Source organism: Falco biarmicus, chromosome 7, assembly GCF_023638135.1.
Source record: "Falco biarmicus isolate bFalBia1 chromosome 7, bFalBia1.pri, whole genome shotgun sequence".
NCBI classification, from domain to species: Eukaryota; Metazoa; Chordata; class Aves; order Falconiformes; family Falconidae; genus Falco; species Falco biarmicus.
Window position 1 is genome coordinate 9,591,318 of NC_079294.1, and position 27,978 is coordinate 9,619,295.

The following is a 27,978-nucleotide window of genomic DNA, read 5'->3' on the forward strand; positions in this document are numbered from 1 at the left end:
CAATTACACACCGAGTGTAAAATCTCAGGGTTGCTGGCTGAAGGTGGAGAAGATAAACTTCAGTTATGATAGCTTGGAAGGGGGTTTGTTTTGCAAGTGTCAGTATGCTGCTATTTCAGGGATGAGTTTAGTAGGTGAGCCTGCAGCAAGCAAAGAGACAATATGAAGGGTGAGTCTGATGTGTTCCCAAAGTTTTCTGTAGTATCTGTAGAGGCAGAGTGCTGGCAAGAAAGTTACCAGCACGCATTATCATCGCTGTATGGTGTCCAGCATACAGACAGCTGAGTTCAGCTATTCTCTACAGCCAAACCAGGCACTACAGGATAAAAAACTCTTAAAGTTTGGAAGTTTTCTTAATTATACCAAGAATATAGATTTTAATTCTCCCCCTTCACTATAGCTCAACTCCAGCATTTTGGCCAGGAAGCATGATTTGGCACGTTGGCTCCTTGTGACCCTCATATATTTTCTCTTGTCTCTCAGTCTTAAGACAATTCTCTTCACCGCAGAGATCAGAAGAGCAAATTATATTGCTAAAAATTAAAAAGTAATGAAGATACGAGAATGCAAAGTCATGGCTTTGAAGTATTTTTTCCCCTGCATTTCTCCATGTGGCTTAACCACTTCTTTTTCCTCCCTCCTCTGACCACTTCCTTCCCTGCAGCAAATGCTGCAGGTCTGTGTGACTCTTGATCCACTGCCATTGCTCTGATTCCCCCTCCACCCCCCAACTCTGCTTCAAGCCCACATTAATATCTTCCCCAGTCTGACACCTTCCTGTCACAGTCTGATACCTTCCTGCTCTTCCCTGACACCTAACAGAAGGGATAAGGCTTTGAGGTGCATAGGTGCCAAGCAAACACGAGGGAGAGATCTGTCCTGGCCCAACCTTGCCCTCCTGCCAGCACTCTGCATGCAAAAGGACCGGGCTGCCAGCTAACCCAGTACAGACACAGGAATCTGAGCAGGACACTTAACTGAACTTCATTCATTGTACAGTTGAGTAAGAGCTTATCAATTCTGAATTAAAATCTTCCAGACCGCTGGCCCAGAGAAGGCACACCAACTGGTGCAGATCTGATGCCTTTTCTCCAGAATGCAGATTCTGATTTGCTCATGGCACAGGTGTGAGGGAGCTTCCCAGAGGAGTATTAGTCCATCTACAGGTGCAGCAATAAAAAAACTTCTGAAGTATCTGTGGTTTCATTCTCAGCCAGAGTTGCATCACCAATATTTAATTTAGAATGCTGAAATCACTTTTTCCAATGATCCCAATGAAGAGAGAGTTAAGTATGTTCCAGACACTGCTGTCCTCTATTTCTCATGTGCTTCTCCCAGCTGTAGGTAGTCAGGCCAAGTCAGAGCAAGGATGAATAAAACCAGACTCTTCCAAGTAGCTTTTTCTTGGAAGATCAAGGCTATGATGTCAGTCCAATGTCACCCACAGTCCTATGTGCAGAGTCCCAGCAAAAAAAGGAAGCAGGAGGGCTGGAACGAGAGAGACCCTTATCCTGGCTCTGAGTCCTGGCATTGATGGCTTGGCTGAACAGATTAGAGTCGAGGTGCTCCATAATCATCTGGCATTCTCTCAATGTTGTATCTGAGAAAGAAGGAGGGAAAACCTATGAAGACAACCTGCTCCACATTTCTACTCTCCCCATGCAGCAACAGGCTTACAGGAGACTGAACAGCAACAAGCTTTGCCGCATTTCTATCTGCAGTTCAGATACCCAGCAAGAAAATATTACTTCCAAAAGTGAAAAACTTTCATAAGACTGCTGTTATCCTTCACCTCAAACTCAGAAATTGGGCATCTCAAAAACTCATTGTCTCCAGAGAAGGAAAAAAATTGGTGATAAGATCTGACTTAGGATTCAAGAGCCAGCCACCATGGCAAATAAAACTTTGGCCATTCAACTTATGATTTGTAGCCAGAGTGAGTTAAGAGGCAAAGACATTTTGAGAGAAAAATCTTCTGAGCCACGTTATAGATCAGTTAAGACTTTACATATTTATGTATATTTATACATTTCTGATACACTGCTTTGTCTGCATTACTAGACTCATTGTCTCCACTGCTAGCATAGTGCCTCCTTTCCAGTATCTCTCCCATCCAATCTGAAGACACTGGCCCTTTTCTCTCCACACCCTGACTTATCTCCTTACCATGCTACCAAACAGATCTACCATACTGTGAAACAATTTGGCATAGGCTTGATGCAAGATAGATCTGCTGGGCTGTACATTATGCAGAGGAAAAATTACAACACTGTATATGACAAAGGTGAGTAAAGACTTCTTAGTCTAGGCTTTACGAGTGCTTTGGAAGGAACAGATGAATTTAAACAAATGTTTTTACAGTAGATCACTGGTCCTACTGCATATAAAAAAAAAATAATAAAGTAAGCCAGTACTTGAAGGTACTGGAAAAATCTGTTGCATTGAAATTGCTGCACTAGTATCCTTCTGAGTTGGTTTAGTTTTTTGCTAAGAAACAAATTAAATCACATAGCTGAGGGTACACAAAGCTACCAAATAGAATGTGGAAGAAGAAAGGTTCTTTTCCTCACGATTTGTAGAATGCATCTGCCTGGTAGTCCTGCTGCTGGTAAGCAGAACTGATCTATGGAAACACTGGCCTCACCCTGTCAGACCAAGATCGTACCAGGTGGTGTTCCTCCCTGTCAGAGGCCCCTTACCTGTGCCTGGAAATGTACATTATAGGCACTCCTGGGATTTTTCGTATTCTCCGCTTGAGCTCTTTATCCACTGTGGCCACAATGTAACATTTGTGCTGCAGAGAAAGAAGCCAGTCAAGATTCAACACCAGTGAACTCACAGAAAGGAGGCAAAGCTGAGCAAAAACTTCTATTGGGGTGGGCTCATTTAACACAAGAGCTACGAGCCCTTCGCAAGGTGTAACTAGGACTTGTACAGAATTCCATAGCAGACTAGTAATGTCCTTCTGCTCATCCAAACACACTCGTAGAAACATCCAAAGTCTGTCCAGCCTTCCCAGCCAACAGCTCTCCCACCCCAAGTGCTTCTTGGTGCTGTCCTATACAAGAATGCTCAGGGAAGACTATACCTTGCTTCAAATAAAGTTGTGCTAGGGACTGAAACTGTCCTGTAGTGAGATTTTACAGTTAGTCTGTGAGAAATTTAAGTCATCAGTAACTAGGAAGGTTCAGGAATTTTTAGTATGTTAGCACAGTAAAGAAAATTTCAGAAACAGAAATACCTGAGTGACCCTCTGTACCAAGCAGTCATCTGCGTAGGTCCCTTTGTGCATACATGGCAAGCGTTCAAACCGAGGGTCCTTGGCAATTCTGTGGGGACACATAAGGCAGCATCACAGCAATTAGGCTGGAGTGTACCATAACACAGTATGGAGGAACAGGAATGCCCCTTTCTGTGATATACAGCACGTTACTCTCAAAACAAAGGCTGAAGGGATGGAGTGAAAGGTACACAACAGGTCAATTGAGATAAGGAGCAAAAAAAGAACGCAATTTGTTCAGCTAATTCTTATAGGTTACTTGTTAGTTGGATTCAAGATCCCTACAATGTTAGGCTCCTGCCTAATGAAGTCATTTGAAACAAGTTATCTGTGAGAAGAACTAGAACTTCTGGTATCTGACCGTTCATATGCATATAGGAACACTTCACTCGCTCTCTGAAAGAGAACATCAAAGCTGTTTAAGGGATGCACTCAGATACTTTACAACACAACGGGCCAAAATAAAAAGTAAAGAACAATACATGACTGGTACACCGGGACAGCATGAACTACATTGGACTAGTTTTGTACAGATCACGCAATAACCTGGCTCTAGATTATTAGTACATGCTACCTACTCCTATAAGAATAACATGAGGCATGAGTGAAGGGTTCCATAAAACTTGGGTCACTTCTTAATTTTTAGAAATTTCTGTAAATAAAAAAAAAATAATATATATTTTGAGAAACAGGAGAAAGTTATTTTGAAAGTCATAGGAGTAAAAAATATTTACAGATCAACATTGTGCACTCACACTTAGCATTCAGGTTTTTTTTAAAAAATCTAAAACTCACGCCATTGTACTGATCTCGTACAGCCAGAGAAAGAAAACCTAGTTTGGGACTCCGCAACACCCTCTACTGCCAGAGCACCATCATGGAAAAGTGCTTTTCATTTGTTTATATTAAAATATTAAGTTCCACAAATGGAAAAGAACACCCTGCACCTACCTTAACGCCACACGGTACTTCTGCCCTAACTTCTCAATTTCACCCATTACACAATCTGTGATACATGGAATACCTACACGTAAAAAAAGCCTGTATTAAAAGCAAGCAGTATTTCTTCACAGACCCCTGCATATTACCCACATGCCCAGGAACTATCTACCATGGAATTCTATAACATATCACTTACAGTTTTAAACCTATGAGAACAAATAACACTGCAAAGTGATGAAATGTAGAGCCACTGAGTTTGCCCATGCCACGGCAATTTTAGATTTTTAAGTTACTAATGCTTTACCTTTGTTGAGATTAGCATTTAAGACCACTGTCTGACTGAAACCACAAACAGTTCCAGGGTTACCACTGCCATGAACAGTGAGCTCGATGATTATGGCATGTATCCCTTTTTTCAAGTTTTCCATTATCCTCAGCTAGTGGCGTGAGGCCGATAAAGCACATCACGTGCACGCCATGGTGCTACATGGTCCAGAAGAAGCTGCGAGCGCTGCAGACACTCACACTTGGCATAGAGACAGTCCATCATCGACTGCACTAGGTCCAGCTTGGCCTTGATGGAGAAGTTGATGAAGTTAGTGTCAACGAGGATGTGGTAAGGGGGTCCCAACTGGGTATTATACTGGAAGAACAAGCAAGAGGGATGCTGGGGGCTGCCAGGAAAGCAAAGAATTCAAATCAGTTAGTTGCAATTAAAACATCCAATCCTAGAACTTGCACAGAATAAAGGAAGGGTAACGAGCAGAAATAACACACGGCAGCGTGGCACGGTGACCCATCGGGCCTCTCACCACCTCCCAGTCCCAGTCCCCTCGGTTTGGGGCACCGTGGCCGGCCCCCCCGAACACCGCAGCACTTACACCTCCCGCTCCTTGATGGCACTCGGGTCCTCCTTCTTCTTCACCGGGCCTTTCGCCCGGTCCTTCTCGTTACTGCAAAGAAACAGAGGCACTCCTGGGAGAGCGCGACAGGGAAGGGCGGCCACGGCGAGAGGCCTGGCCCGGGATGGCCGCCCCGCCCGGGAGCGGGCCCCGCCGCAGCCACACTCACATGCGTTGGTCCCGGAGGCTGATCATGCGCTTCATGGCCGCGTACTTCCGCACCTTCTTCTGCTTCCCCTGCAACGAGACAGGCACGCAGCCGTGACGGATCGGGCAGAGACCCCAGCGCCCCCCGCCCGGCGCCCCTGAGCCGCGCTCCGCTCACCATGCTGCCGCCGCTGCCGCCGCCACCTCCGGTGACGTCACGGCGCGTTCCCGGGCCCCGCCCCGCCGGGAAGGCCCGGCAGTGGCGTCACTTCCGGCCGCCAGCACGGGGCAGCGGCAGCCTGTGCCGGTCGCGCACAGGAGCGGGTCCGGCGCCGCGTCTGGGGCCTTCGGTAATGGCTCCCCTCCCGCGCCTCGGGGAAACGGGAGGGCGGGCTCCGGCGGGGAGAGTGGGGCGAGGCGGGGCAGGCGTGTCCCGGCCTCCCCGCCTCGCCCCCGGCGTGCCGGCCCGGCCGCGGGTGGCAGCGGGGGATGCGCGGGCGGCCTCGCTGCCGGCTCTGGGGCTGCTGGGCGGGTGGGCGCCCCGGGAGGGCCGCGGCGGGGCCGGGCGGCTCGGGGTGAGCGGGAGGGGCTGACTGTGCCTGCCCCGCCGCGGCCTCCAGCTTTCGCTTTCCGTTGGGCTGCGCCGCCTGCGCGGGGCCGTCGGTCTAGCGGGGCCGGCGGAAAGGCCGCGGGGTTTGGTGGCCGGGCCGGGCCGCAGCCAGTGCGGGCTGGACGGGAGCCCCAGCGCACCGGCCGGCCGCCTTCCCGCCGGCTGTGCCGCTCTGCGGGGCTGGCGGGCCATGGAGGTCTTCAGCCCGTTTTAAGCTGGGCTGGCGAGTTCTGAAGATTTAACGTAATGCTGTTTGCTGCGCCCTGGATCGGGAACTTCATGAAGAGCAGCGAGCTGCCGTTATCTATAGATCTTATCAACAGTTGTGACCCGAGATCATCCTAGCCAATGAGCGTCACTTCAGCTGTGCATGCTGCAGCTGTAATAGTGTAGGCTGGCTCAAAATACCTTTCCTGCACACGTAAGATGTTCTCCAAGTTCTCAAACTAGTCCTGGGCACTTGGTTTCTAGTGCCCTGTGCAGGAAAGGGTGAGAGAGGCCTCCCTGTTACCATCTTTCTTATGCAAGATTCTGGGATTAGTGGGAACTGGTAGCTGTTGGTATCTTCCAAATGCAACCGGTTTTATCTGGTGTGCTGGTCAGAAAAATCAGCCGTGCGGCCAACGAGGTACTTAATATGCGAGAGTTTTTTCCTGAAGTGCTGGCTTCAGTAGAACTGTGAACTGAGGCTCTGACAATGAGGAAGAAAATTAGACTTAAGGAAGGACCGGATTCATTAGGGAAACTATGGCTGAGCTGTCCACCCAGGGGATTGTACCAGGCTTAATTGGTGGTTGATGAAATGTAGTTGGTGGAGCTCCCCTGATGCTGCCTAAGTTATGTAAAAGGTGTGGGTGAAGGAAATAATCAAGGATGAGGGGAGTGATATGCTTTCCTCGTGGGCATGTAGGGTGGCAAGTGGCTGAATGTTGTGGTTTGGAGAGCAGATCTGGTGTCAAGATGAGACTGGCCTGAAAGCTGCCATCTGGCTGGCTGGCTGTGTTTGAGGAGGATGGGAGGAGCTGACAGCGCTGGTGGTGGTTCAGTTGCGATGAAAACTCACTAGACTTAGGCAGTTGGCAAGTCTCCTATATTTTTTTTCCTCTTGCCACTATTTTATTCGGCTTGTGTGTAAATGCATATGACAAATTCCAGCCCTGATGAGTGAGTGACTGTTCTGTGTGGACATTGGCTGTTGATGTGGCTTTTGTCCTTGACAGCTGATACTGGAGCCTGCTCAGTGCCTTTTGCGCTGACTCTTCAGACTTCTGTAGTTGTATTTTAAAGTTGGGTTCCATGGGCATTCCTGTCCATTGGTTTGTGCAAGCTTTACTTCGTGTGAGAAAATACTGTGCCTTTTCATTCAGAAGAGAATTGTGTTGTGCGTGGCATAAGATGCATGTGCTGTTGGTGGTGGACATCTGTGCACATGGATCGAGAGGACATTCTGCACGGAGATGAAATGTTCTCTCATCTTGATTGTATGAGGTAGTATCAACCTGCAGAAAGGTTTTAAAGCCATCTTTCTTCTTAATTTTGGAGCTTGTCAAGGGAGAGAAGAAAGGAAGCTAAATTTATCAAAGCACCAAAAAACCCAGTAGGCACAATAGATTTCCAATGAGCTCAGTAAATCAGTTCTGTACAGCGTGCTCATGACTGCCTTTGTAGCTGTAGCCATGTGTGAATGCGTTATATAGTTATTTTTGTATGTGCAGCTACACTTGTGCTTCCTTCTGGAGCTTTGCATTGTGTTCCTCTGGCTTTGCAGAGCTGTAGTAGAAACAAGACATATTGCCCATTACTGGATTTCTTTTCCTTGCTGACTTGAGAGAAGCAATGGCACTAATATAGTTTACTTTATGATTCCATGCTGTCTATCCTGATTATGCCAGTACTTCTCCTTGAGTCAAGGTGAAGCTTTCCAAATCCCCATGTTCCCTGCAGGTGGCAGGAGACCATTGCTTGCTCTGTCCTTGGATCAAGATCACTAAGGCTTGTCGGACAATTCAGCATTTTTTTTTCCAGCTTAGCTATGTTGGCACCTGATATTGCTGATTTTCAGAACTATTTTCCCAGAGTGTAAGCTGACAATTCTTAACGCGGATATTATTTTAATTTAGATCTGCATTCTGATACATGAGTGGCAACATCTCTTGGATACCAGCTACTTGCCACGAGGTTCTTTACCCCGATGTATCCCAGCTGCAAGAGCATCCTTAAAGCTGCTGGCAGCGTGTATGTTAGAAGGAGGTTGATTGTATGACAGGCACTTCATCTCTGGTGGCTGCCTGATTTGATGTCTTGTTTACCACTTCATGCAGAGATAATAAAATGAGAAGTTGCTGTGCTGGTTGAGGGATTCAGTTCTAATTCCCTGTGTCCAGCGAGCTCTGAAATTCTGCAACCCTGATCAAGACTCAGGCTTCAATTGACTTTAAAACGCTTGTAACTGAAATTATGGGTCTTTCTCTTTTTATTGCTTGAGAGAGAGAGAGGCTATGTAACTTGTGGTATGCTTTACAGAAGGGAAAGAGTTGCCAACTAGAGGCAGAAATAGCTTGGGTAGTTGAACCCACAGGGCCGGTTTTGTGTCACGTTTTTTTGGTGACATGAAGAGACTGGTTCTGTAAGGTGCTGGAGGGAGATCTCATAGATTCCCAAATATTGATAAGTTTCTGTGAAATTCCTCAGCTGTGTGGGAAGGAGCCACACACCTTCCGCAGCCAGGCCAAGCTGGAGTAGAATTTCAACCAGGCATTTGTAGCACATCTTGGGTATGTATTGTGAAAGAGCTAAAATAGCAAGGAAATTGCTGGCTCTGTGATCCTTAATACTCAGAGATAAGAGTTTAGAAACCTGAAACTTTGTCTAGGAGGAGAATGAGAATTTATGCCCTGGGGACTGCAACACTGTTTGCTCAAGCAGAGGAAAGAAGAAAATAGTTGGGTGGGTGGGATTTTCCTTGAGATGTGGGGGATGAAAAGACTGTGAGAGTCTGGCTGCTTCTGCAGTGCAATCAAAGAGCTCCGCACAGGCTTAGCTGTCGGTTTTCATCTGTGTTAGAAAGCTTAGTGGAAGTGTACGAAGGCAGCCAGATCTGTATGATTATTGGGATGGAGGGACATAAGAGACATCTGAAGAGGAAGGTAGATGAGGGGGGAGAAGGGAGGAAGTGGCAGCTGAGGTGGTGGTATGGCAGGCAGGAGGAGCACATCACATCCCCAGAAGAGGTGACTGTCTTTACAGACAGCTGCTGTGATGAGCCTGGGTCTGCTCATTTCATTCTCACTCCTTTATATAATCTGTGTTCTGCATACCAACTGTGTAGGCTCTATGGCTTTTCTTCTGGCATGTGTCCTGGGTTTTGTATGCTACTATTAGATTTTTATTCTTTTATCTCACTCCTGGCAGTAAACTGTAATTTAGTGGATAGCAAAGTGCCTTATGAGGATACTGGTTTCCTGAATACCTAAAACAACAGCAAAAAAAAAATTACCTGGTTTGATTTGGGGTCCAAGAATTTTCAAAGACTTCTCTTTTTTTAAGCTTTACTGTAAATAGCCCTCTAAATCTGGGAAAAATCAGTCTGAGAATAGTACATGGCATTTTGTGGGATCTGAAGTCTTGAAGTGGTACCGATCCTTAGCACTCCTCATGAACAGCACAGGTTCTTAGCTGTTCCATGAAACCCATGAGCCTGATGAAACCTATGGAGGAGGACATACTTTGTTCCATCTTGAATCTGCTGGTTTCGGGGGGTCATATAATGAAATGAGATTGTGACAGGGCAGGGTTTGAGGATACGGTGAAGCCTAGGACCTCATCGACAGCGATACCTGTATAGCACCTCTCCTATGGATACGATGTCTGGTGATACTCTTGCATCTTGCAGCCCTCACATGTTTCTACTTGCTAGACTTCTTCACAACAATGGAGAGATCTAACTTTTCTCTCTCCTTTTCCATTTCCAGGGAACCTAGCAAACAAGCTACAGGGAGCAGCACTGCAGGACAATCCTTTTTCACAAAGAGGAAGGAATTGCTGTGCTCGGGTCCTCACCTTTCAGCAGTGATTCTGTGATGCAAGTTCCAGGAATTTCATCATCTTCTCTATGGCCTCTTCTTGCTGACATTTGCCCCAGTGTTGGGCACAAAGAGGAAGGATGCTGAAGAATGGGTACCCCCCTTTTGGCTTTTAGAACATGGGCACTTGTGTAAAGGTATGTGGATCCTCTTTGGTTGGAGCGATGGAATATCTGTGGAGGCCAGCAAAGGGGATTTGCTGGGCTGGAAAGTCATGGCTATTGTTGGGGGGGAAATACCTCATTTAAGCTTTCTGCTTGCTGATGTCCATTGCTGCTGCTGTTGAGATGACTGATGAATAACTCCCCTTTTGTGTTTGGTTAAAAAAAAAGAAAAAAGAAAAAGCAGCTTGAATGCACAATGTACCTTCTCACTAACTGAATGGTGACATGGCGAGCTACATTGTATGCATTAATGTATGTGAAATTGTTTGTCTAATTGCCACACATGTTCCTTGCTGCTGCTCTTGTTCCATCTGTCAGCTGTGTCTTATCAACCAAACAGCATGTTGTTGTTTTGGGTGCGGTCTTTTCACTCCATGTTTGTTTAGCAGTCCCCTCAGTGAAAACTTGATTCTAGGTTGGTGTCTCTAAAAACTGCGGTAATCTTAGTAGCGTAAAACCCCAAGGTTTTAGTTTATGTGTTGATCAGCAAGAGTTTCAGCACTTTGAGTGAGTTCCACTTTGTGGAAGTGAGTAGGAAAATACAAGTGGACTGTTGTGCAGTTGCATTCGTACTTTCTGTCGTAGAGTTACAGGGCAAAAACTGGATTCTGCTCCACCCTAGAAGGATTTTATTTGTTCTGAACAAATGGGGATGTCCACAACCCTTTTATTCTATAGCTTTTTCTTCTAAGGTTGCTGGTTGAGGGCCAAGTTCTTTCCATTTCGGTGGTGGCTCTGTGATGTGCAGACTGGAAGTCAACGTTGCAACTTCTAGAAGCAAGTGGGTGTGTTTAGATGAATGGCTTTTAGCTGCTGCTGTTGAAGTTGGTGATCCTGCAAAAAGCAGTTCCTTCTTGCTGTACCCAGAGCCTGCTTTCACTGTTTTCTGAGGGTAGTATGTTGTCCCTATAGATCTCTGAATCTGTGATGGAGGGAGACCCATTCCTTGTAGCATGCTGTGCTATTTGTCTATTTCACAGTCTTACGCAATAATGCTTTAGGGATGTCTTTGGAGAGGAAGACAGATGATCAATAGGTACTTGCCTGAGGAATCCTAGATTAAATTTAGGCCAATGTGTGTGAGGAAGAGTCATTGGACTGGACTTGGCCTATTTTGTGTTCTAGATGCAGCTGTGATCCTCGGCTGTGTGTCTCACCGAAGGGACCTGATGTTTTACATTATTGGTAAGTGAAGGAAAGGCTGCCATTGTATTTGTTGACCTCTCCATAGGCTTTAGAAGGGTTTCTTGAAAGCCTCTGCTTTCATGATAGTGCAGAGTCTACCTAACAAACATGAAGTTACTGTCACCCCACACTGTGCCCTCCACCTGGCAGACTTGCCTCTCCATCATTCTTCTTGTTCCTAAAATCCTTCCATTGACCTCATTCCCAAGCCATCCCCTTACTTTTTCTTTTGAGAACTAGTGCAGGGTTGTTGCCTCCATGGTGCTTCTTAATTCAGCCTTAATGTGATGTGCAGGGGTTGTGTGCTTATATGACTGTTTCCCTTAAAGGAACCTCTGTAGTTCTGATTTGCAACTCAAAGGAAATTCCATGCTTCTGTTGGGATGTCTGCTAGCCATACCTGAGGCTCTGTACCACCTTTACCTATTTCCTCTGTTTGCAGTCATTTGCAGGGTTTCAAGGGACTTGCTACTCTCTAACCTTACTTGTAGCATAACACAAATGATAAATGTTCACACAATAGCTTCTGCCTTAAACACCTAATTTGCAGTAGAGTAGAATGTCATTAATAAAAGGCATCTTGGGCTTATGCGGAGGGGATTTTGGTGCCTGACTCAGCCATGCTGCTGCAACCTCCCTCTGTTCTCTCCTTGCTGCAGGTGGGATCACGGTATCTGTGGTAGCTTTCTTCACCATTAAGTTCCTCTTTGAATTTGCCGCACGTATAGTCAGCTTCCTTCAGCATGAGGACCGGGAACGCCGAGGGGAGCGAACTATTTATGACTACGTGCGAGGCAACTACCTGGATCCCCGGTCCTGCAAAATCTCCTGGGATTGGAAGGACCCCTATGAGGTGGGCCATAGCATGGCCTTCCGAGTGCATGTAAGGGAATATTTCTGTTTCCATACAGCTTTGGGGGCAGAAGCAGAGGTCTGAGGGGTGGGATTTACAGATGTGTTTCGTTGGGCCCAAGCTCCAAGCAAGGAGTAGGAAAGCTATCTGTTTGTCTTCTGCCCCCGTAACTGTGTTGCAGAACTCTGTAAGCACATATCTGAGGTTTGCCCTCCTTAAAGTATTATCTCCCTCTGATTAGAATCCTCTGAAGAGCCGGAGGAGCCCAAGCTTGTCCTGTCTAATGCTTCCTTTACTGGGAAGTGAGTGGCTGAGCCTGTCTTTAATAGACTTGGTGCTATCTTTCTTTTGGTTGTGCAGCTGAAGTCAGGAGCGTGGGAATGGGCATTTTACCAACCCAAGAGCTTTAGTGCTTTATGGCCGCTCCCCATTCCTCCAAAATTTATTGTTATTGTGCCTGACCTGGAAAAGCCTGCCAAGGAGTCTTGTTTCCCTCCAATCCCAAAACGCCAAGTCTAGGGGAATGGGACAAGTATACAAGTAAGATGGGAGAGGGGCCTGAACGCTGGGAGTTCGGCATTACATGGAAGAAGTTTGAACAGGTTTTGTTGGGCTCATGTGCCCACCTTTCTGCCTCACCTTCCCTATCCAGAAGGGTATCAAAATAAGAAGAAAGGTTCATCTAAGTTGCCATACCTATCCCTCTTGGGAAGATAAAGAAAACCCTTCTGCTTGAGGATGAGTGAGGAGTTCTAAGTCCAAAGCAGGCAGTGTAAAAGAGCTAAAGGGAAAGGGTCTTGTTCTGTTCCTGCTGTTTAAATATAGTCCCTTCACCTTACTGACTCTCACTCATGGCAGCTCCAGAAGTGAGTCCTTCTGCTTCATGCTTGTCTCCCGTTTGCTTAGCCCTTTATTCATCAACAGTAGCTGTTAGGTGCACTGATTTCTCTCACTGACAGTCAGGATACATACTACTTCAGGCCACCCACCCTCCCTTGTTTAGAAACAGGGAATAATAGTAACCTTTTGCTGACTGCAGGCTGATTGCAGGTGGCAGGCAGGATCTGGCCCACAAGCTGCTGGCTCTTGAAGAGCCATGCACACGGGGTTTCAAGGTGTAATTCTTCCCTTGGAAAGAAGTACTTGTTGAGGTGTGATACCTTCTGAAATTGTCTGGCAGATTGTGATTGAGCTGCCTGTGATTTTTATCTAACGCATTTTCATGCTGATGCTTCTTATCAGTACACACTGGGTCAGCTTCTTATGTCGGCATCTTCTCCGTGGTGTTTTCTGTAACAAATTGGTGACAGCTTTTCCACAGCTTAGCTGTACAAATGGGCAAGACCTGCTTGTTTCTCTGAAAGCATGTAGCTTTCCTTTTTACTTTTCCGTAGTGGCTCCTCTTGGTTTCTGCTCTCATATTGCACTAACAGTGCAGAGAAGAAGTGCCTAGAGATGTTCATTTCAGGGCACTCATTTGAACCCCAGCACAAAAGAGCATGAGGCTGTTAAATGCCCACTTGTGCCCTGTTCGCTTTGGAAAACACAGCCTGTGTGACAGAGCTGGCTGTTAGTTTTTTTTCCTTTACCGAGCTGGGATTCTTGCCCTTGTTGCCCCAAGGCAATTTGCTTTCTTTTACTCTGTGCGCTGCACATTTTTGCTTACCTGGACTTCTCTATTTCCCATGCAGTTATTCTATAAAAATGGGCAGCCCTTCCCTGCTCACCGAACTGTGGGGCTGCGAGTTCACATCTGCCATGTGGAGCTAGCAATTGATATTCCTGTAACCCAGGAAGTTCTTCAGGAGCCTAACTCTAATGTGGTGAAAGTGGCCTTCACTGTGCGCAGGGCTGGGAGATACGAGATCACTGTAAAACTTGGTGGCTTGAATGTGGCCTACAGCCCTTACTACAAGGTGTTCCAGCCAGGTAAGGTCTAAGTGGCCCTCTGATGATTCAAAGTAGATTTCGAGGTATTGGAGGCAGTTAGGTAAATGTGTTTCCAGCTAAAATAGGTAAGTTACAGGGAAAGAGTTGCCCTACACCATTTTCCTCTTGCCTTGTGTAGATCCCAGCAGTAGACCCATGATTAAAACGTGCTTGTGGCTGCCAGTACGTGGTGAAATAGAAATTGTCTTACAGAACAAGTCATTAGTGCTGCTTAAATACCCTAATCACTTCTGTCACGTTCTCTGTTCTGTAGCAAGTTCTTCGTGATCCATCTAGTAGTCAGAGAATGCCTTTTGTGAGTGTTGAATTCATTTGTATCTGAATTAGAAATGCTGTCATGATTTGACTCTTCCTCTTTTGAATACCTTACTTTATTTCTTTAAGCTTCTGAAGCAGTTGATACCTTTGGTTATACACTTCTTTAAAAACACTTCCTTTTTATCCATTTTGAATTTGTTCCCTTCTACTTTTGTTTATTGACCCCAATCAGCATCTTTTATATTTTTTGTGCATGTTCATTGAAAGTAGCTCTAATATCATTGCATTGTGAATAGACACAAAGTTTGGTGAGATACCCCTTCAGAAAGAAGCAGCTCAGGTTTAACTCAGATGCCCTCCAGGCTAAAGTTTGTTTGGTAAGCTGAATTTGCAGGTTTCCTTGGATGTCAGCCGACTTGTGTTTTATACGTGCAGTGGGATCAAGTTCTTGAGCTGAAGGTTGGGATGATGGAAAAAAGTATTCCTTAGAGGGCTGCTAACCGGGTTTGCTTTATCAGTATTAAGTTTCTGATCCAAGGCAAGCCCTGTGCACCACACCATGTATTTCAGTGCTCAGATACTTTGTCTTTTGAATTTAGGGGCATGGAATGTGTTTAGATTTGATCCATTTTCAAGGGTATTGTGCCCCTAGTTGCTTTTCCTTTGTTCTTTGTAGCTTCACCTTGCAATTTGTTTGACTCTAAACTGTTGTCTGCTTCAGGGATGGTGGTTCCCTCCAAAACCAAAATTGTCTGCCATTTCTCCACTCTGGTGCTGACCTGTGGGCAGCAGCACACTCTGCAGATAGCTCCCAGAGATGAGTATGACAATCCCACCAGCAATTCTGTGTCCCTGATAGATGAGCACAATTACAGCCTCTCCATCCATGAGGTGAGCGCAACCTTATCCCTTGCCGCTTGACTTCAGGTGAGCTAGAGAGCCCCCTATTATTAATTTGTTTTCTGTTTAGCTGGGTCCTCAAGAAGAAGAGAGCTCTGACGTTGTGTTTGAGAAGTCTGTGGTGTCCGATAGGCAGACTTGTGAAGTGTTCTTCCGACTCACCTTGCACCGTAGGGGATGTTTCCATGCCTGCATCTCCTACCAGAACCAGCCCATAAGCAATGGTGATTTTGATATCATTGTTCTAAGTGGTGAGTCAAGAGCTACTCAGTATTCTTTGTCCAGGTGTCCTCTTACAAGGTGCTTTGCACATTTATGTAGCAGAGCAAATGTGGCTTCCCTACAGGCTAGCCATGCTTTATTGCTCAAGGAATGCCTGTTCATTTAAAAATGCTAAGGTAAATGAATTTGCTGCTGGCAAGGGACATCTCTGAAGGCTGATACACTTGTTCCATCAGCGGATAAAATCACATGTGTTTTTTCCCCTATCTCAGGTGGTTTACCTCTGAAATGAGGCAATTTTTATTGCTTGCTAATACTTGGCATCTGAGCCATGCTGGAAGTGAGCCAGTCAGGTGTTGTATGTTAAGCTATATGGTGTAACTTATGTGCTTTTTCACTATTTCACAATTCCTGGTTTCTTCAGGAGTGAGCCAGTTCGCAATGTGGCTGTCAAGTGGCTATCCCTTCAGGCTGGTGCTCTGAGAGAGAGGTTCTGTATGCCTTTTTCCTTTTTTTATTCAACCAGTCACTGTCTGAAGCCAGGACACAAACTGCTGTTTGGAAATCTTTTCATCTCACTCCTGGGTTCTCTTTATCAGAGTTTATTTGACGAGGTTTTCCTTTGGATGTGTAGCTTTTTCTTTAAAATCATAGTAACTAATCTGGTGGTGGTCTGTGGACACTTTACTTTTTGATTCTGGTCTCCATTAAGATTTACACAACTCTTTTATATCTGTTTCCCACAGAGAATGAAAAGAACATTGTAGAACGCAATGTGTCCACCTCAGGTGTCAGTATTTACTTTGAAGCCTACCTTTATGATGCTCCTAGTTATACCAACACTCAGTGGCAACTTCCACCAGTGCATCTGAGCTCCTCCCAGCGCCGTCCTTCTACTGCAACTGAGGATGAAGATGAAGATTCTCCCTCTGACAGCCAAACTCCTGAGAAAGTGAAGAAACCTAAAAAAGTGTACTGCTATGTGTCACCTAAGGTAGATATCACAAAGTTACCACTCTTGAGTGCACGTTTAAAGTACACTGCAGCTGAAGAGCTTCCTTGTGCCCTGTATCTTAGCTCCAGATTTAGGCGTCTCAGATTTGGTTAAAAAAGGTTTGCCTCAGGCTAGAGAGCAAACACAGAGCTCATGACTGAGAATAATGTTAAAATCCTCCTTGAAGTTTTAGGACTCCATGCATCTTTCTAAGCCTGATCTAAAGTGCACTAGGAGTTTTCTTCCTGATTGTTCAGTAGATATTCCGTTTACCTTTCCTTTGTTCTGGTCAGGTCAGACCTGCAATTCACTTTCTTAATTTCTGGTACCTGTAGACTGGAACTTAGAGATTCTCAGACTTTATGTCTTTGTTCTGTTTCTTGACTGTTTCAGGGAAAAGAAAAAAAAGTAATCAGAGGACAAAGGATAAATGTATAAGTAAAAGAAACAGAATTCAAGCAAGTCAAGAGAAACTGAGAAACTCTTATAGTAAGAATATGTTAATGGACTGTTTCCCCTTATTATTGCCTATGAGCATTTAGGGAAACTAGAAGGAAAATTCCACTAAATCTTCTAATAAATTTAAATTCATTTTGTTAATTTATCAATCTGAATTCATTCTGAAAAATGCAGTGGTAAATATCAAAATCAAAGACTAATGTAGGAGTTGCTGTTCTGAGAGAGAGAGGACTGTGAAACAGTTACAGGATGGAGGGTGTTGCTAGAGATTTAGAAATCTGCTGCCTGCTTGCATAATTGTATCCCTGGATATCTGTATATGTACCTAGAGCATCTGTCCGCTACAGCAGATAACTTAGTATGCTGTTATTGCTTTAAGGGATTGCTTTTCATATTAGCTTTGTTTCTGGAGAAATGCTGCTCGTCATTTTTTCCAGTCATCACAGCTAGAACAGGCTTGTGCAGGAAATGGGTTTTTGTTTTGTCTAAAGATGCTAAAATTTCATTTTAGCTTGCTCTCCAGAAGGCCACAGTTCCAAAATTGGTAGTTATTTGTCCTGGCAGAAATACATTGAGAAGAAATTTCTCTACATCTCCTGGATTTAGCAATTGCAAGTGCTTTTAAAAAGTTGTTTGAAATGGTTCTGAAAATTAGGGACTAGTAACAGCAATAGTTTTGTTAGTGTGACTTTTTCCAAAACCTTTTTGTCAGTACGTTACAATCTTGTCCTGAATTCAGCCTCTCAAGTGTACTTAACATTACCTTCCTGTTAGACTGGTGATGTTCTACTGAAAGCAGCAGCTTACTGCTGTAAAATCTGTGTTGTGCTGGGATCCCACATGCATCATAAATGCAGGCAGTAAAGTCTTACTGACAGGTAATTTACAGTTCTGTATAACATAAAAGGTTTTTATGTATCATGCCAGAAGATGTCACCAAATGTTGCAGAAACCTGTCCCTGGGCGTGGAGGGAGGTCTGGCCTTGTGGATCTGTGCTATGCCTCATGTTTAAGGGACAGCCCTTAACAGATGTGTGACCTTTAACATTTTCTTTTCCTTGTTGTTACTCAGCAATTCTCAGTGAAAGAATTTTATCTGAAGATCATTCCATGGCGCCTTTTCACCTTTAGAGTATGTCCTGGCACAAAGGTGAGCCTCTTTCCATGTAGCTGTCACTGCACCTCTGTGTCGTTAGCTTGTGGTCCTTGTGAACGACAGCGTTTTTCCTTTTGGAGAGTAGGGCTTCCACCCACAGAGCAACATTTTGTTGCATAAAAAAAACAACACAACCCCTCTCGGTGCCTAAATTCTGCTAATGTTTATGAATAGGAGCCTATTGTATCACTTCTTCCTGGCTTTTGTCCCAGTGCTAGGCAAAAGTCTTGATTCTTTTTGCATTTTTTGGTTGGTTTTTTTTTTTCCTCATAACCTTGCTATAAAAATGCTGTGATTGTGTCCACTGAAGCCCCTAGGCTAGGGTGTGAAGTTTGAAGCAGTCTCCTAACTGGAGTCTGAATGCTTGAAATAGTGTTCCTGTTAGCTGCATCTGCATGGGTGAGCAGAGAAAGTCTTAGATTGCAGGTGGTGTTGCTCTGTGCTGAGCATACTGTGTCTTGTGCATGATGGGTTTACTCTTTCTTGCATCTTTTTGCTGCTAGTTTTCATACCTTGGTCCTGACCCTGTGCACAAATTACTGACACTGGTGGTGGATGATGGGATCCAACCCCCTGTGGAGCTCAGCTGCAAGGAGAGGAACATCTTGGCAGCCACTTTCATTCGCTCTCTGCATAAAAACATAGGTAAAGGGGTGGTGAGGTGGGTACAGTAGTCAGGAAATTAGCACTTCAGTCTGGTACTTTCCCTGGGGAATGAGGATTTCCAGCACTCAATGACCTCTGATGAAAACTCTGATTCCTGGAATATCATGTTCTATTCCTCTTGGTGCTTCCAGTGAATGTATTTCATCATGCCAGCTGTTCCTATTCATATCGTGTTTTCTGTCAGGCTCTTTGAAAGAACGCCTGTGAGTGTCTGAATGTGAGCAAGACTAACTGCAAAGTGCCTTTGGAGTTCTGTCTCCAAACCGTGCTGTAATAAACTCATCCTTGGGCTGTAAAGCTGATCTGTGCAGTTAGTCTTAGGAATGCCTTCAAGATTTTTGCGGTGTTGACATCTCAGGCCTGACCCAAATTGCCGCTATTCTCAGGAGGCTCGGAGACCTTCCAGGACAAAGTGAACTTCTTTCAGCGAGAGCTACGTCAGGTGCATATGAAAAGACCTCATTCGAAGGTCACGCTGAAGGTCAGCCGTCACTGTCTGCTGGAGTCGGTGAGTGTATAGGTCACTTCACTTAAACCCGGTGCTTTCTTCATGCTTTTCCTTCTGCTTGGTGCCTAAAGAAATCCCAACTGGCATGTGCTAGGGCAACCGTGCTGAAAATCATTAGACCTTCTGCTTCAAGACAGATGCCAGTAGATGGCTTGAGATGGGAGTGGGGGGGAACCCACATAAAAATTTTCAAGGTAGCTCCTCTGTGTTCAGGTTTTTTATTGTGTGGGGTCCTGCATTACTTCTCTACAGCCAGTAAGATCAGATCAATTTCTTGAGTAATCAGGAAACTTCAGCTTTGGTAAGGTTCTAAGGAGCTCATCACAGAGGAAATCAAGCCCTGCGAGATGTCTAGGGTAAATGCATGCAAAGCCTGTAAAAGCAGGAATTCTGCTGGTGCTGTTCTGTCCCCGCTTTACATTGGGAATGAGGCCTAGAGGGAGATGTCTAACTGGACCAGATTTGGGTGCAGAACCTAGAGCTTCTGAGTCTTTATTTACAGTTTTTCTGGTACAGAGCCATTCAGTGAGATAAGCTGTCAAATCAGGTGTTGCTAAGCTGCATGCGTGAAACTCTGCATCAACAGGCTTCTAGTAGTGGTTCAGTGTGATGATAAAATATTCTGTAGAGTCCTTGAGTTAAGGCTTCACTGATGCTGACCTGAGCTGATGTGTTTCTAAAATCGAACTTAAGAGTCATTCATATAATACAGTTAACTGACATTCTAAATACGGTGTACACTGACTTACTGTTCCCGCATCTCACAACAGTAGTGTTGCAAAGATGGAAAAGAACATAGAAGGGAAAGCAGGAGTGGCTGAGATTTCCATTGATTTATACTCAGTAACCTGGTGTTTTGGAATATTTTCTGCATGTATAAGCTTGAAGTGTTTGCAAGATTGTTTCTCTTAATAGCTTGCTACAAAATGACTTCACTTCTAAACAGTATTTCCATGACTGTTTTTTCCCCACTATTTTGGAAGTTCCTGCACGGTCATGAGCATTGGTGTTACAGCCTAGTAAGACAAAATAAATTTAGTGCCGTAATAATGGATGTAAGCTTTAGTGTCCAAGGTTGACAGGCACAATGAATGTGACCAGTGTGTTTAGTGCAGAGGCGTGACTAGTGTGATGCTCTAACCTATTTGAAGACAAGCTAAGACAAAGTTACCTGTATGACTGAGGACTGCTGTATAGCTTGTTAAATTTTCTTCAACTGGAATCCAGAATTGGGATGCAGGAAGTTCTAGACACTTCAAATATTTTGTTACTTTTTTGCATCGTGACTTGCTTAAAGTATGAACTCAGTGAAACCTTCAAGCTATTTTCTAATGCTCTCTGAAACATTCCTTTTTTAAATCTAACTCGTGGGCTGAGAGTGCTTTACAGAAGTTGCTTCTTCCCACAGGCACTTTCATACCTTAAACTATGGTACTGCAGCCCTGAGAGGGCTATATCTGTGCTGTGCTAAGACCTCACACTGGTTTTAAGATGAGCTGTATTTGTGTGAATAATGTGTCTCATAATAGGAAATGAGGAATTGGCTTATGTGACCTTAGACAAATAAGAATCAGACCTTAGGAGTTCCTAATTCTCACTGTTATACTTTAGAGTACTAGACTGTTTCTTGGGTTTTTGTGTTGCTTAAATTGCCCATCCACATGTGCAGGATTGCATATTGGTTATGAGGTGCCAAGCAGTAACGGCTGCTGCTATTTTCTTTTTTTCTTTTTTTTTTTTTTCCAGTCTTTTAAAGCAACACGGAATTTTTCTGTTTCTGACTGGAGCAAAAACTTTGAAGTAATTTTTCAGGATGAAGAAGGTGAGTTATCCTGTGAATATATGTGGGAAGGAAATGAAAGGGATGCTGATGAATTAGTTTTAGTCTGAAGTTCTGGTTTCTTGTAGTATGTCTATCCTTCGTGGCTTTCCAGCCCTTTCACTTTCTCACAGATGTTAGTCAATTATCCTGCTGCTGCAATTCTATCCCTACTTTACATGGGGACCAAATAAAAAGTATTAGGATTAGGTTTGGGGGAAGAACCTAGAGTGCTGGAGTCCCTGTCTACTGCTTTTTTGCTATGGAGCTGCTCACTGTCATGGGCTCTCGTGTCAGGTAATACTAAGCAGCATGCATGAAACTCTTAAATTAATGACCCATGAATGACCAAGCTTTTTTTTTATCTTGTAGCTCTGGACTGGGGAGGTCCACGAAGAGAGTGGTTTGAGCTCATCTGTAAGGCGTTATTTGATACCACCAATCAACTCTTTACCCGCTTTAGTGATAACAACCAGGCCTTGGTGAGTCTGCAGTTCCCATGCTGAATGCACAGAAATGTGTGCATTGATGTGCTGATGGTTAAATAATGCTGCTGCTATTAAGCGATGTGCAGCCTTACCCATTCTTTAGCTTGCCTGCACAGCCACTTCCAGTGCCTTTCTCAAAGCTTTGCTTGATGATCTTAACACATTAAAGTGTCAAAGAACTGGATAGATGAACAGGGAAGGGTGGACTGGGCAAGAGGAGTTGATGTCAGAGTGTCCAGAGGTTATGTTGGGTTTGAATGTTTCAGAATCCTTTTCTGGCTCAGGTATTTTATTTCTCTTGCTTGGCTTTGAGGATAGTACACTAAAGCTCCTTGGGGCAGCCTGAGAGATGTAGTGACTTGAACTGGTTCCATACTTGCTATTTGTGCTAGCCTTGTCTGATATTTGGATATTTCATTTTGCCTCCTTTTCACAGGTGCATCCAAATCCAGGGCGTCCCACATATTTACGACTCAAAGTGTATGAATTTGCAGGCCGCCTAGTAGGAAAGTGTCTTTATGAATCATCTCTGGGAGGTGCTTACAAACAACTGGTTCGAGCTCGCTTCACCCGATCCTTCCTGGCTCAGATCATAGGACTACGCATGCATTATAAGGTAAACCTTCCCAGCCTCGTCTGAAGCCTGTATTGGTCTGGGGAGAGGTCGAACATTAGTGTAGTAGAAGCAGATCCAGAGTCCTGGTTAACAGTGTATATATTTTTAACAGTGTATATATTTTTTTTTTTCATTCCCTCCATGTCCCTGCCTTCTTTTTCTTTCACACAGTATTTTGAAACAGATGATCCAGAATTCTATAAATCCAAAGTTTGTTTCATACTGAACAATGATGTGAGTGAGATGGATCTGGTCTTTGCTGAGGAGAAGTATAGCAAAACAGGACAGCTGGAGAAGGTGAGGGAGGCAGTTCCTGAAGGTGGGACAGTTTAACCCCTTCTGCCTATAGCAGTGGAGGCTGAGAACTCGGCTCAGTGCCCCAGAAAACTGAGCTTACTCTGGGCAGTAGCTCCTTGCCTGTGGTTATTTTGGCTGGGAGTTGAGGTCTGGGGAAGGCTGCTCATGTCAAGTGTTCTCCTGTTTTCAGGTAGTTGAACTGGTGACAGGAGGGGCACAAGTACCAGTGACCAATGAAAACAAAATCTTATATCTAAATCTGCTTGCGCAGTACAGGCTGGCCAATCAGGTTAGAGAGGAGGTGGATCACTTCCTGAAAGGTAACATGCTGTCTGCTACCCTTTCCTTTCTGCCTTTATGTCCCAGGGGATAGCACTTGCTGCTCTGCTCTTCTCTTCCAGGTCTTAACGAACTAGTTCCTGAGAACCTCCTGGCTATATTTGATGAGAATGAGCTTGAGGTAATTGCTGCCTCCCTAAAGATCTCTACTCTTACTTCCCCTCCTCTCTGACAAAGTTCCTCTCCTCTCTGACAAATAGAGCACTTCCTGGATCTGGAATAAAGTCAAAATGTTTCTTCTCTAAGCATTTTAAATGTTTGTAATTTGCACAGTAGCTGTTACCTTGTTTCCTGGGCTCCTGACTTTCTGATTCCAGTCTCTTGCTTTTCAGTTGCTGATGTGTGGTACTGGAGATATCAGTGTCTGTGACTTCAAGGCACATGCTGTAGTTGTAGGAGGATCTTGGCACTTCCGTGAGAAGGTAAATGAAAGGATTTCTCCCTCCTGCTTGCTGAAACCCATTATCCCAACTACAGCAGTGGCAGATTGCCTCGTTGGAAATTAAGCTTCCAGAAAGATGAACTGGAAGATTCAGGGGTCAGGAGTAGGACTCCCTGCATTATGAAATAATGTTTCCCCCTAGAGAGATCTTTCAGCCTGGCTGAGTGGAGACGATGCTTAGTCAGTTACCAGGAGGTAAAAATCAGCGGCAGAGGTCTTTGTAAGAACATCCAACAAAATACAGTTCAGCAGGGAATCGGGAGGAATTGATGGCAATTCTTGCTACTGAAGATGTTAACGGTGGTACACTGATCTCTAAGGGATGCTTGAAGATCGTGATTGCAGCCCACATGGAGTGTTTGCAATTCAGTGCTGTGGTAAAGGCTACTGATGTAGTAGCCTAATTTTGTACCCTGTAATTGTTTCCATCCCTCCCTGCCTTTCCCGGTGGGAGGGGTATGGTAATGGTAGCAGCTTCATTTAGAAAAATAATGGAAGCTGCCAAAACACCCAAGATGAAAAGAGACTGGGAATACAAGCTTCTGGCTGTAAACATGGATGGTTCCACCTTCCTACAAAAGTACCAGAGGATGTGATAAAGTAAGAGATTAGCGTAGTGCATGAAGCAAAATGAGCTTCTGCATTGTAGACCTGCCTCATTGCCTATGCAGGTATTTCTAAAAATAAAATCTCTGTGGGAAGAGCAGAAGCCTTTCTGCTTTAAGAGAAAGGAATGGTGGGAGGTAGTAGCGTGGGACATTTCTTAACTGATAAGAACAAACTATCTAATACTTGTCTCTATGTGTCATCCTGGTAAAAACAAAAAATTGTGACTATTAGTAGAGTACTTGCTTGCAAGGGCAATTGACTGATCTTCCTATAAATCGTTTATATGCTTATTTGATTTGCTTGGCTGACCTGGTTTTACCTTTCCTGTTTCCTAACAGGTCATGAGGTGGTTTTGGACCGTGGTTTCCAGTTTCACACAGGAAGAGCTGGCCAGGCTCTTGCAGTTCACAACTGGTTCCTCCCAGCTGCCCCCAGGAGGTTTTGCTGCACTCTGCCCATCTTTCCAGATCATTGCGGCTCCAACTCACAGTACTTTGCCAACAGCCCACACTTGGCAAGTATCCTGGGACAGTGGAACATTCTGCATCGTGCTTTTGGGAATGACTAGCTAGTTGTGGTGGGCAAGCAATGTGTAACATGTAATGTGTGTGATGCTCTTGTCAACTCGTCTAAAAGCAGCTGATGGAGATGGTCACCTCTCAGATCTGGTCTGAATGGAATTTTTGTTTTGTTTTACAGTTTTAACCAGCTGTGCCTCCCTACTTATGACTCCTATGAAGAAGTGCACAAGATGCTGCAGCTAGCTATCAGCGAGGGTTGTGAGGGCTTTGGCATGCTGTGATTTCCCCTTTCCAGGAGACCATCTAGCCTCCTGGCTCTTCGTGGCGAGACCCAGGTTCAGTCCTCTGCTTGTTCTCCTTCCCTTCACATGGGCAATGGAAGCAGAGCAAAGACTCCATGTAAAGGATTTTGTTATCTAGAAGATGTCACGTGGCCTTTCTGTGTCCCAGATATGTCATCAAGAGCTCATCTTTTTCCTTTCCCTCATTCTCCCTCTGGGTCAACATGAAACAGTGAAAGGACTGTGGTGCATTCATCAAGAAGATACTGCATTTGATTTCTGTGCACCCTGTACACCATCCTTCTGTGACAAGATGAAGTTTATAAGCAGAAGTTACAGTGAGGTGCAGGATGTCTGCTGAGCTGCCTTTATTGTAGCTCTCTGGCAGGAAGAGGGAAGACCAGCATGGAGCTTTGTTGGAAACCTGGCTCACGGGAAGCCTTAGTAACTTCCCATGTCTTGGCTCAACTCCCCCAGTGATGTCTCCGATTAGCTCATCTAACTCTATGACTCGTGAGGAGTATAGGGTTGTCCATCCTTCCAGCACCTGACCCAGAAGGGTTTCTGGTGGTTCTTCTCCATCTTGCTCTGGATGCTGCTGTTGCCTGTGCCACAGAGAAAAATGGGCAGTGTCCACTGGAGGGAATAACCCAAGGGGGAGAACAATCTCACTGGAGCACAAGTGCTGGCCCTGACAGTGATCCTGTACTACCTCCACCAGGGTCCAGCAGCAGAAGCGTCCTTCTCCAGCAGCGGCTGGTAATGAGCCTCTGCAAATGAACTGGAAGAGGAGTTTCTCCTCCACTGAATGTTTCTGATAGTTGATGTTGCACAGGAAGCTGTCCCATGCCCTTGCCTTCTTTTCCCTTCCTCAGGAGAGAGAGTATGGGCATGGGTGTGATCCCTCAATGCTGAGCACCAATGCCTATCCCACGTTCACCTTCAGGGTATGTACATTCTGTAGTAAGGGACAGGTCAGTAAGCAGCTACAGTGTGCACTGGGCTTGTGTTTGTTGTTGGGGTGATGGTACCGGGTAGAACATGGTGCCTCCACCCCAGCATCCCACAGGGTCTTGGCTTCTACCTCTATCATGCAGCAGCCTGAGGCTTCTCTCTCTCTCTCTCCTGCATTTCAGGCAGAGTTTCCAGAGGGGTGCTGGTGCCTGGAGAGCAGCTGGCTTTCTGTCTTCCCAGTCTTTCCACCTCCTTCTTCAGCTCTCCTTTCCTCCTGTTCTGTTCAGTACTGCAGGCTTTCCAGCACAAAATGTTAATTAGAACTTCACTCAAGTGATCACTCAACAGCCTGCGCTCACTGTTGTCTGGCTTGTGGGGAGAGGAGTGGGCAGACCAGCGTGAGAAGTGAGCTTATGACTGGGTTGTGTTGTTGCTGGCAGTCCATTCAGCCCTTCCCAGGGAAATAAAGGGAAGGGAAATCTGAGAATCTTGATGAGTTCTTCAGTGAAGCAAAATTCAAGATATTTAAAGTTCTCAACTGTTTTTTAGACGTTTCAGGTCAGGAGTCAAAGGCATGCAGGAGTCAAAGTATGAGAAATCTGTGTTGCTATTACCTGCAACGTAAGCTTTCCCTGGATTATGGAATTGCTGGATTTCTTCCAGAATGGAGTCTCAGACTGGCCTTCCTGAGCTAATTTTAGAATGCTATTAGATGAAAAGTCACATCATCCTCTTCAGTCCCCTTCTGCTATCCTCAGGCTGAACTGGGCAGACTTCTGCGCAGTATGGATATTTTAAGATAACTGTGTGTGCTTTTCCAGTATAGCTTAGTTGAATTGATGGAGAATTCGGAGGAAACATTCTACATCTAGGAAATGTTTTTAAGGCAGCATCTTAGCCATTCTTGGGCTGAGTGTGTTACTTCTGTACATTAAAGAATAAGCCATTTTGGTGCCAAAAAGCAGCCAGCTGAACATTGAGACTACTCAGGGGGATTTCTTTGCCTTGTGAATTCATTCCCTCACTGGCACCAAGGTGCTGGGAGGCTGCCAGCGTGAGAGTTGCCACTGTCGCGCTCTGATGGATCACTTCAGTAGTGGCTGTTCTCCCTTTTTCTAGTGCGGGCTCCATTCTGCAAGGTCCTGACCTCCTTTGGGTGGAGAGTACGGTACTATTTTATTTACGCTACAGGTGGCTTCCATGTTCGGTAGAGGTACAGCTCCTGTGTTCTCCCTGCCACCACTTCACTGCTTTCTCCAGGGACTGAGAGAAGGTGGTGGTGCTTGGCTTAACTCCTGTTTGTTGAGAGGCATAGCTTCATGCTGTTCCCATGTTGCAGCCTTGTCTTGCAGTCTCACCTGGTGAGGGCGTTTCCAGACTTGTAGCTATGGGTAAACTCTGCCAGTGACATCTTCCTCAGGAATCTTCTCCCTTCTTCTCTTGAGCTGGACTTTTTTATTCTGAGGATAAAGTAGCTGGATGTTGAGCAGTCTTCCTCTGCTGGAAGGAGTTCCTAAATGCTTCTCATCACATTGCAGCCAGCACCCCATGCTTCCTAGCAGCTGTGCAGATGCCAAGGAGTTCTTAACACAAGTGCAGTCAGAACTGTGATGGGTGCTTAGTCAACTAAACCCATTCCCATTGTTTCCACGGGCCCCTAGCTGGTCCCGTGTTCCTGAGATCCATCATAATGTTTCTAAACTTGTCTCTAGCTTTATACCCTTTCCCAGGACAGTCACTTTTTATGCTGCCCTTAACACTGGCAGTGGGGATGTGCTTTGGTCACCTGTACTGTACGTTACTTCTGGCAGAGGCTCGTTACTTTTCTTTTTACCCACTCTATTCCCACTTAATAGAGGCCCTTCTGTAGAAATCTTTAGGATCCTGGTATCATCTCAGACAGGTTTCGTATCTCCTGAAGCTGCTTTGAGGTGCAGAGGGCCTGGCTTCAGCCTGTGCCTGCAGGCCATGTTGCGTGTTTTTAGAAACCAGGAGCTGTGGATGATACAGGTCGTATGCTAGTTCCCTCTGGTGAATTGCTGGCAGAGAACAGCCAAAATTTGGAAGCCTGCGGTTGTAGTAGCTGATTTTGTAAATAGTTTGTATAATAAATAAAATATTTTAAAAACGCTGCCTTCTCAGCTCAGTGTTCTTTTGGTACAGAGGGAATCAAACTGGTTAGTGCTGTCCCTAGGCAAGGGGCCTTTCCAGGTCTTCAGGTGTCTCGCTGAGGTCTGCTGCAGCCGGGGGAGGACGGTTCTCCACCTGCAGCCTTTCAGGATGCCTGACTGAACCCAGGACCTGTGAGCTTCTGGGAAGAGGCAGGACTCTGGG

At 45.2% G+C, this 27,978-nt stretch overlaps 2 protein-coding genes across 4 annotated transcripts; one reads left to right on the forward strand and one right to left on the reverse strand.

Moving 5' to 3' along the window:
- Window positions 1–968: 968 nt before the first annotated feature.
- On the reverse strand, window positions 969–5,546 carry FCF1 (FCF1 rRNA-processing protein). The gene is made up of 8 exons (XM_056345502.1): window positions 5,450–5,546; window positions 5,294–5,361; window positions 5,104–5,175; window positions 4,748–4,896; window positions 4,232–4,304; window positions 3,242–3,329; window positions 2,700–2,794; window positions 969–1,600 (listed from the first exon to the last, which is right to left on the reverse strand). Exons 1-8 carry the CDS (start codon window positions 5,450–5,452, stop codon window positions 1,552–1,554), a joined length of 597 nt encoding a protein of 198 aa, XP_056201477.1. The 5' UTR covers window positions 5,453–5,546; the 3' UTR covers window positions 969–1,551.
- AREL1 (apoptosis resistant E3 ubiquitin protein ligase 1) lies at window positions 5,511–27,775 on the forward strand. 3 transcript variants are annotated; one of them, XM_056345499.1, is made up of 20 exons: window positions 5,511–5,621; window positions 9,853–10,100; window positions 11,253–11,312; window positions 11,972–12,195; window positions 13,857–14,094; window positions 15,095–15,264; window positions 15,344–15,524; window positions 16,242–16,489; window positions 18,021–18,098; window positions 18,608–18,749; window positions 19,157–19,278; window positions 21,025–21,100; window positions 21,470–21,579; window positions 22,022–22,201; window positions 22,373–22,498; window positions 22,689–22,818; window positions 22,900–22,958; window positions 23,170–23,259; window positions 24,227–24,402; window positions 24,588–27,775. In XM_056345499.1, the coding sequence occupies exons 3-20, from the start codon at window positions 11,297–11,299 to the stop codon at window positions 24,688–24,690; spliced, it is 2,469 nt and encodes an 822-aa protein (XP_056201474.1). In that variant the 5' UTR covers window positions 5,511–5,621; window positions 9,853–10,100; window positions 11,253–11,296; the 3' UTR covers window positions 24,691–27,775. The 3 variants fall into 3 exon arrangements, with proteins under 3 accessions (XP_056201474.1, XP_056201475.1, XP_056201476.1); XM_056345500.1 differs by having other exon boundaries at window positions 15,344–15,497; XM_056345501.1 differs by lacking the exons at window positions 5,511–5,621; window positions 9,853–10,100; window positions 11,253–11,312; window positions 13,857–14,094 and having other exon boundaries at window positions 12,061–12,195.
- The last annotated feature ends 203 nt before the right edge of the window (window positions 27,776–27,978 follow it).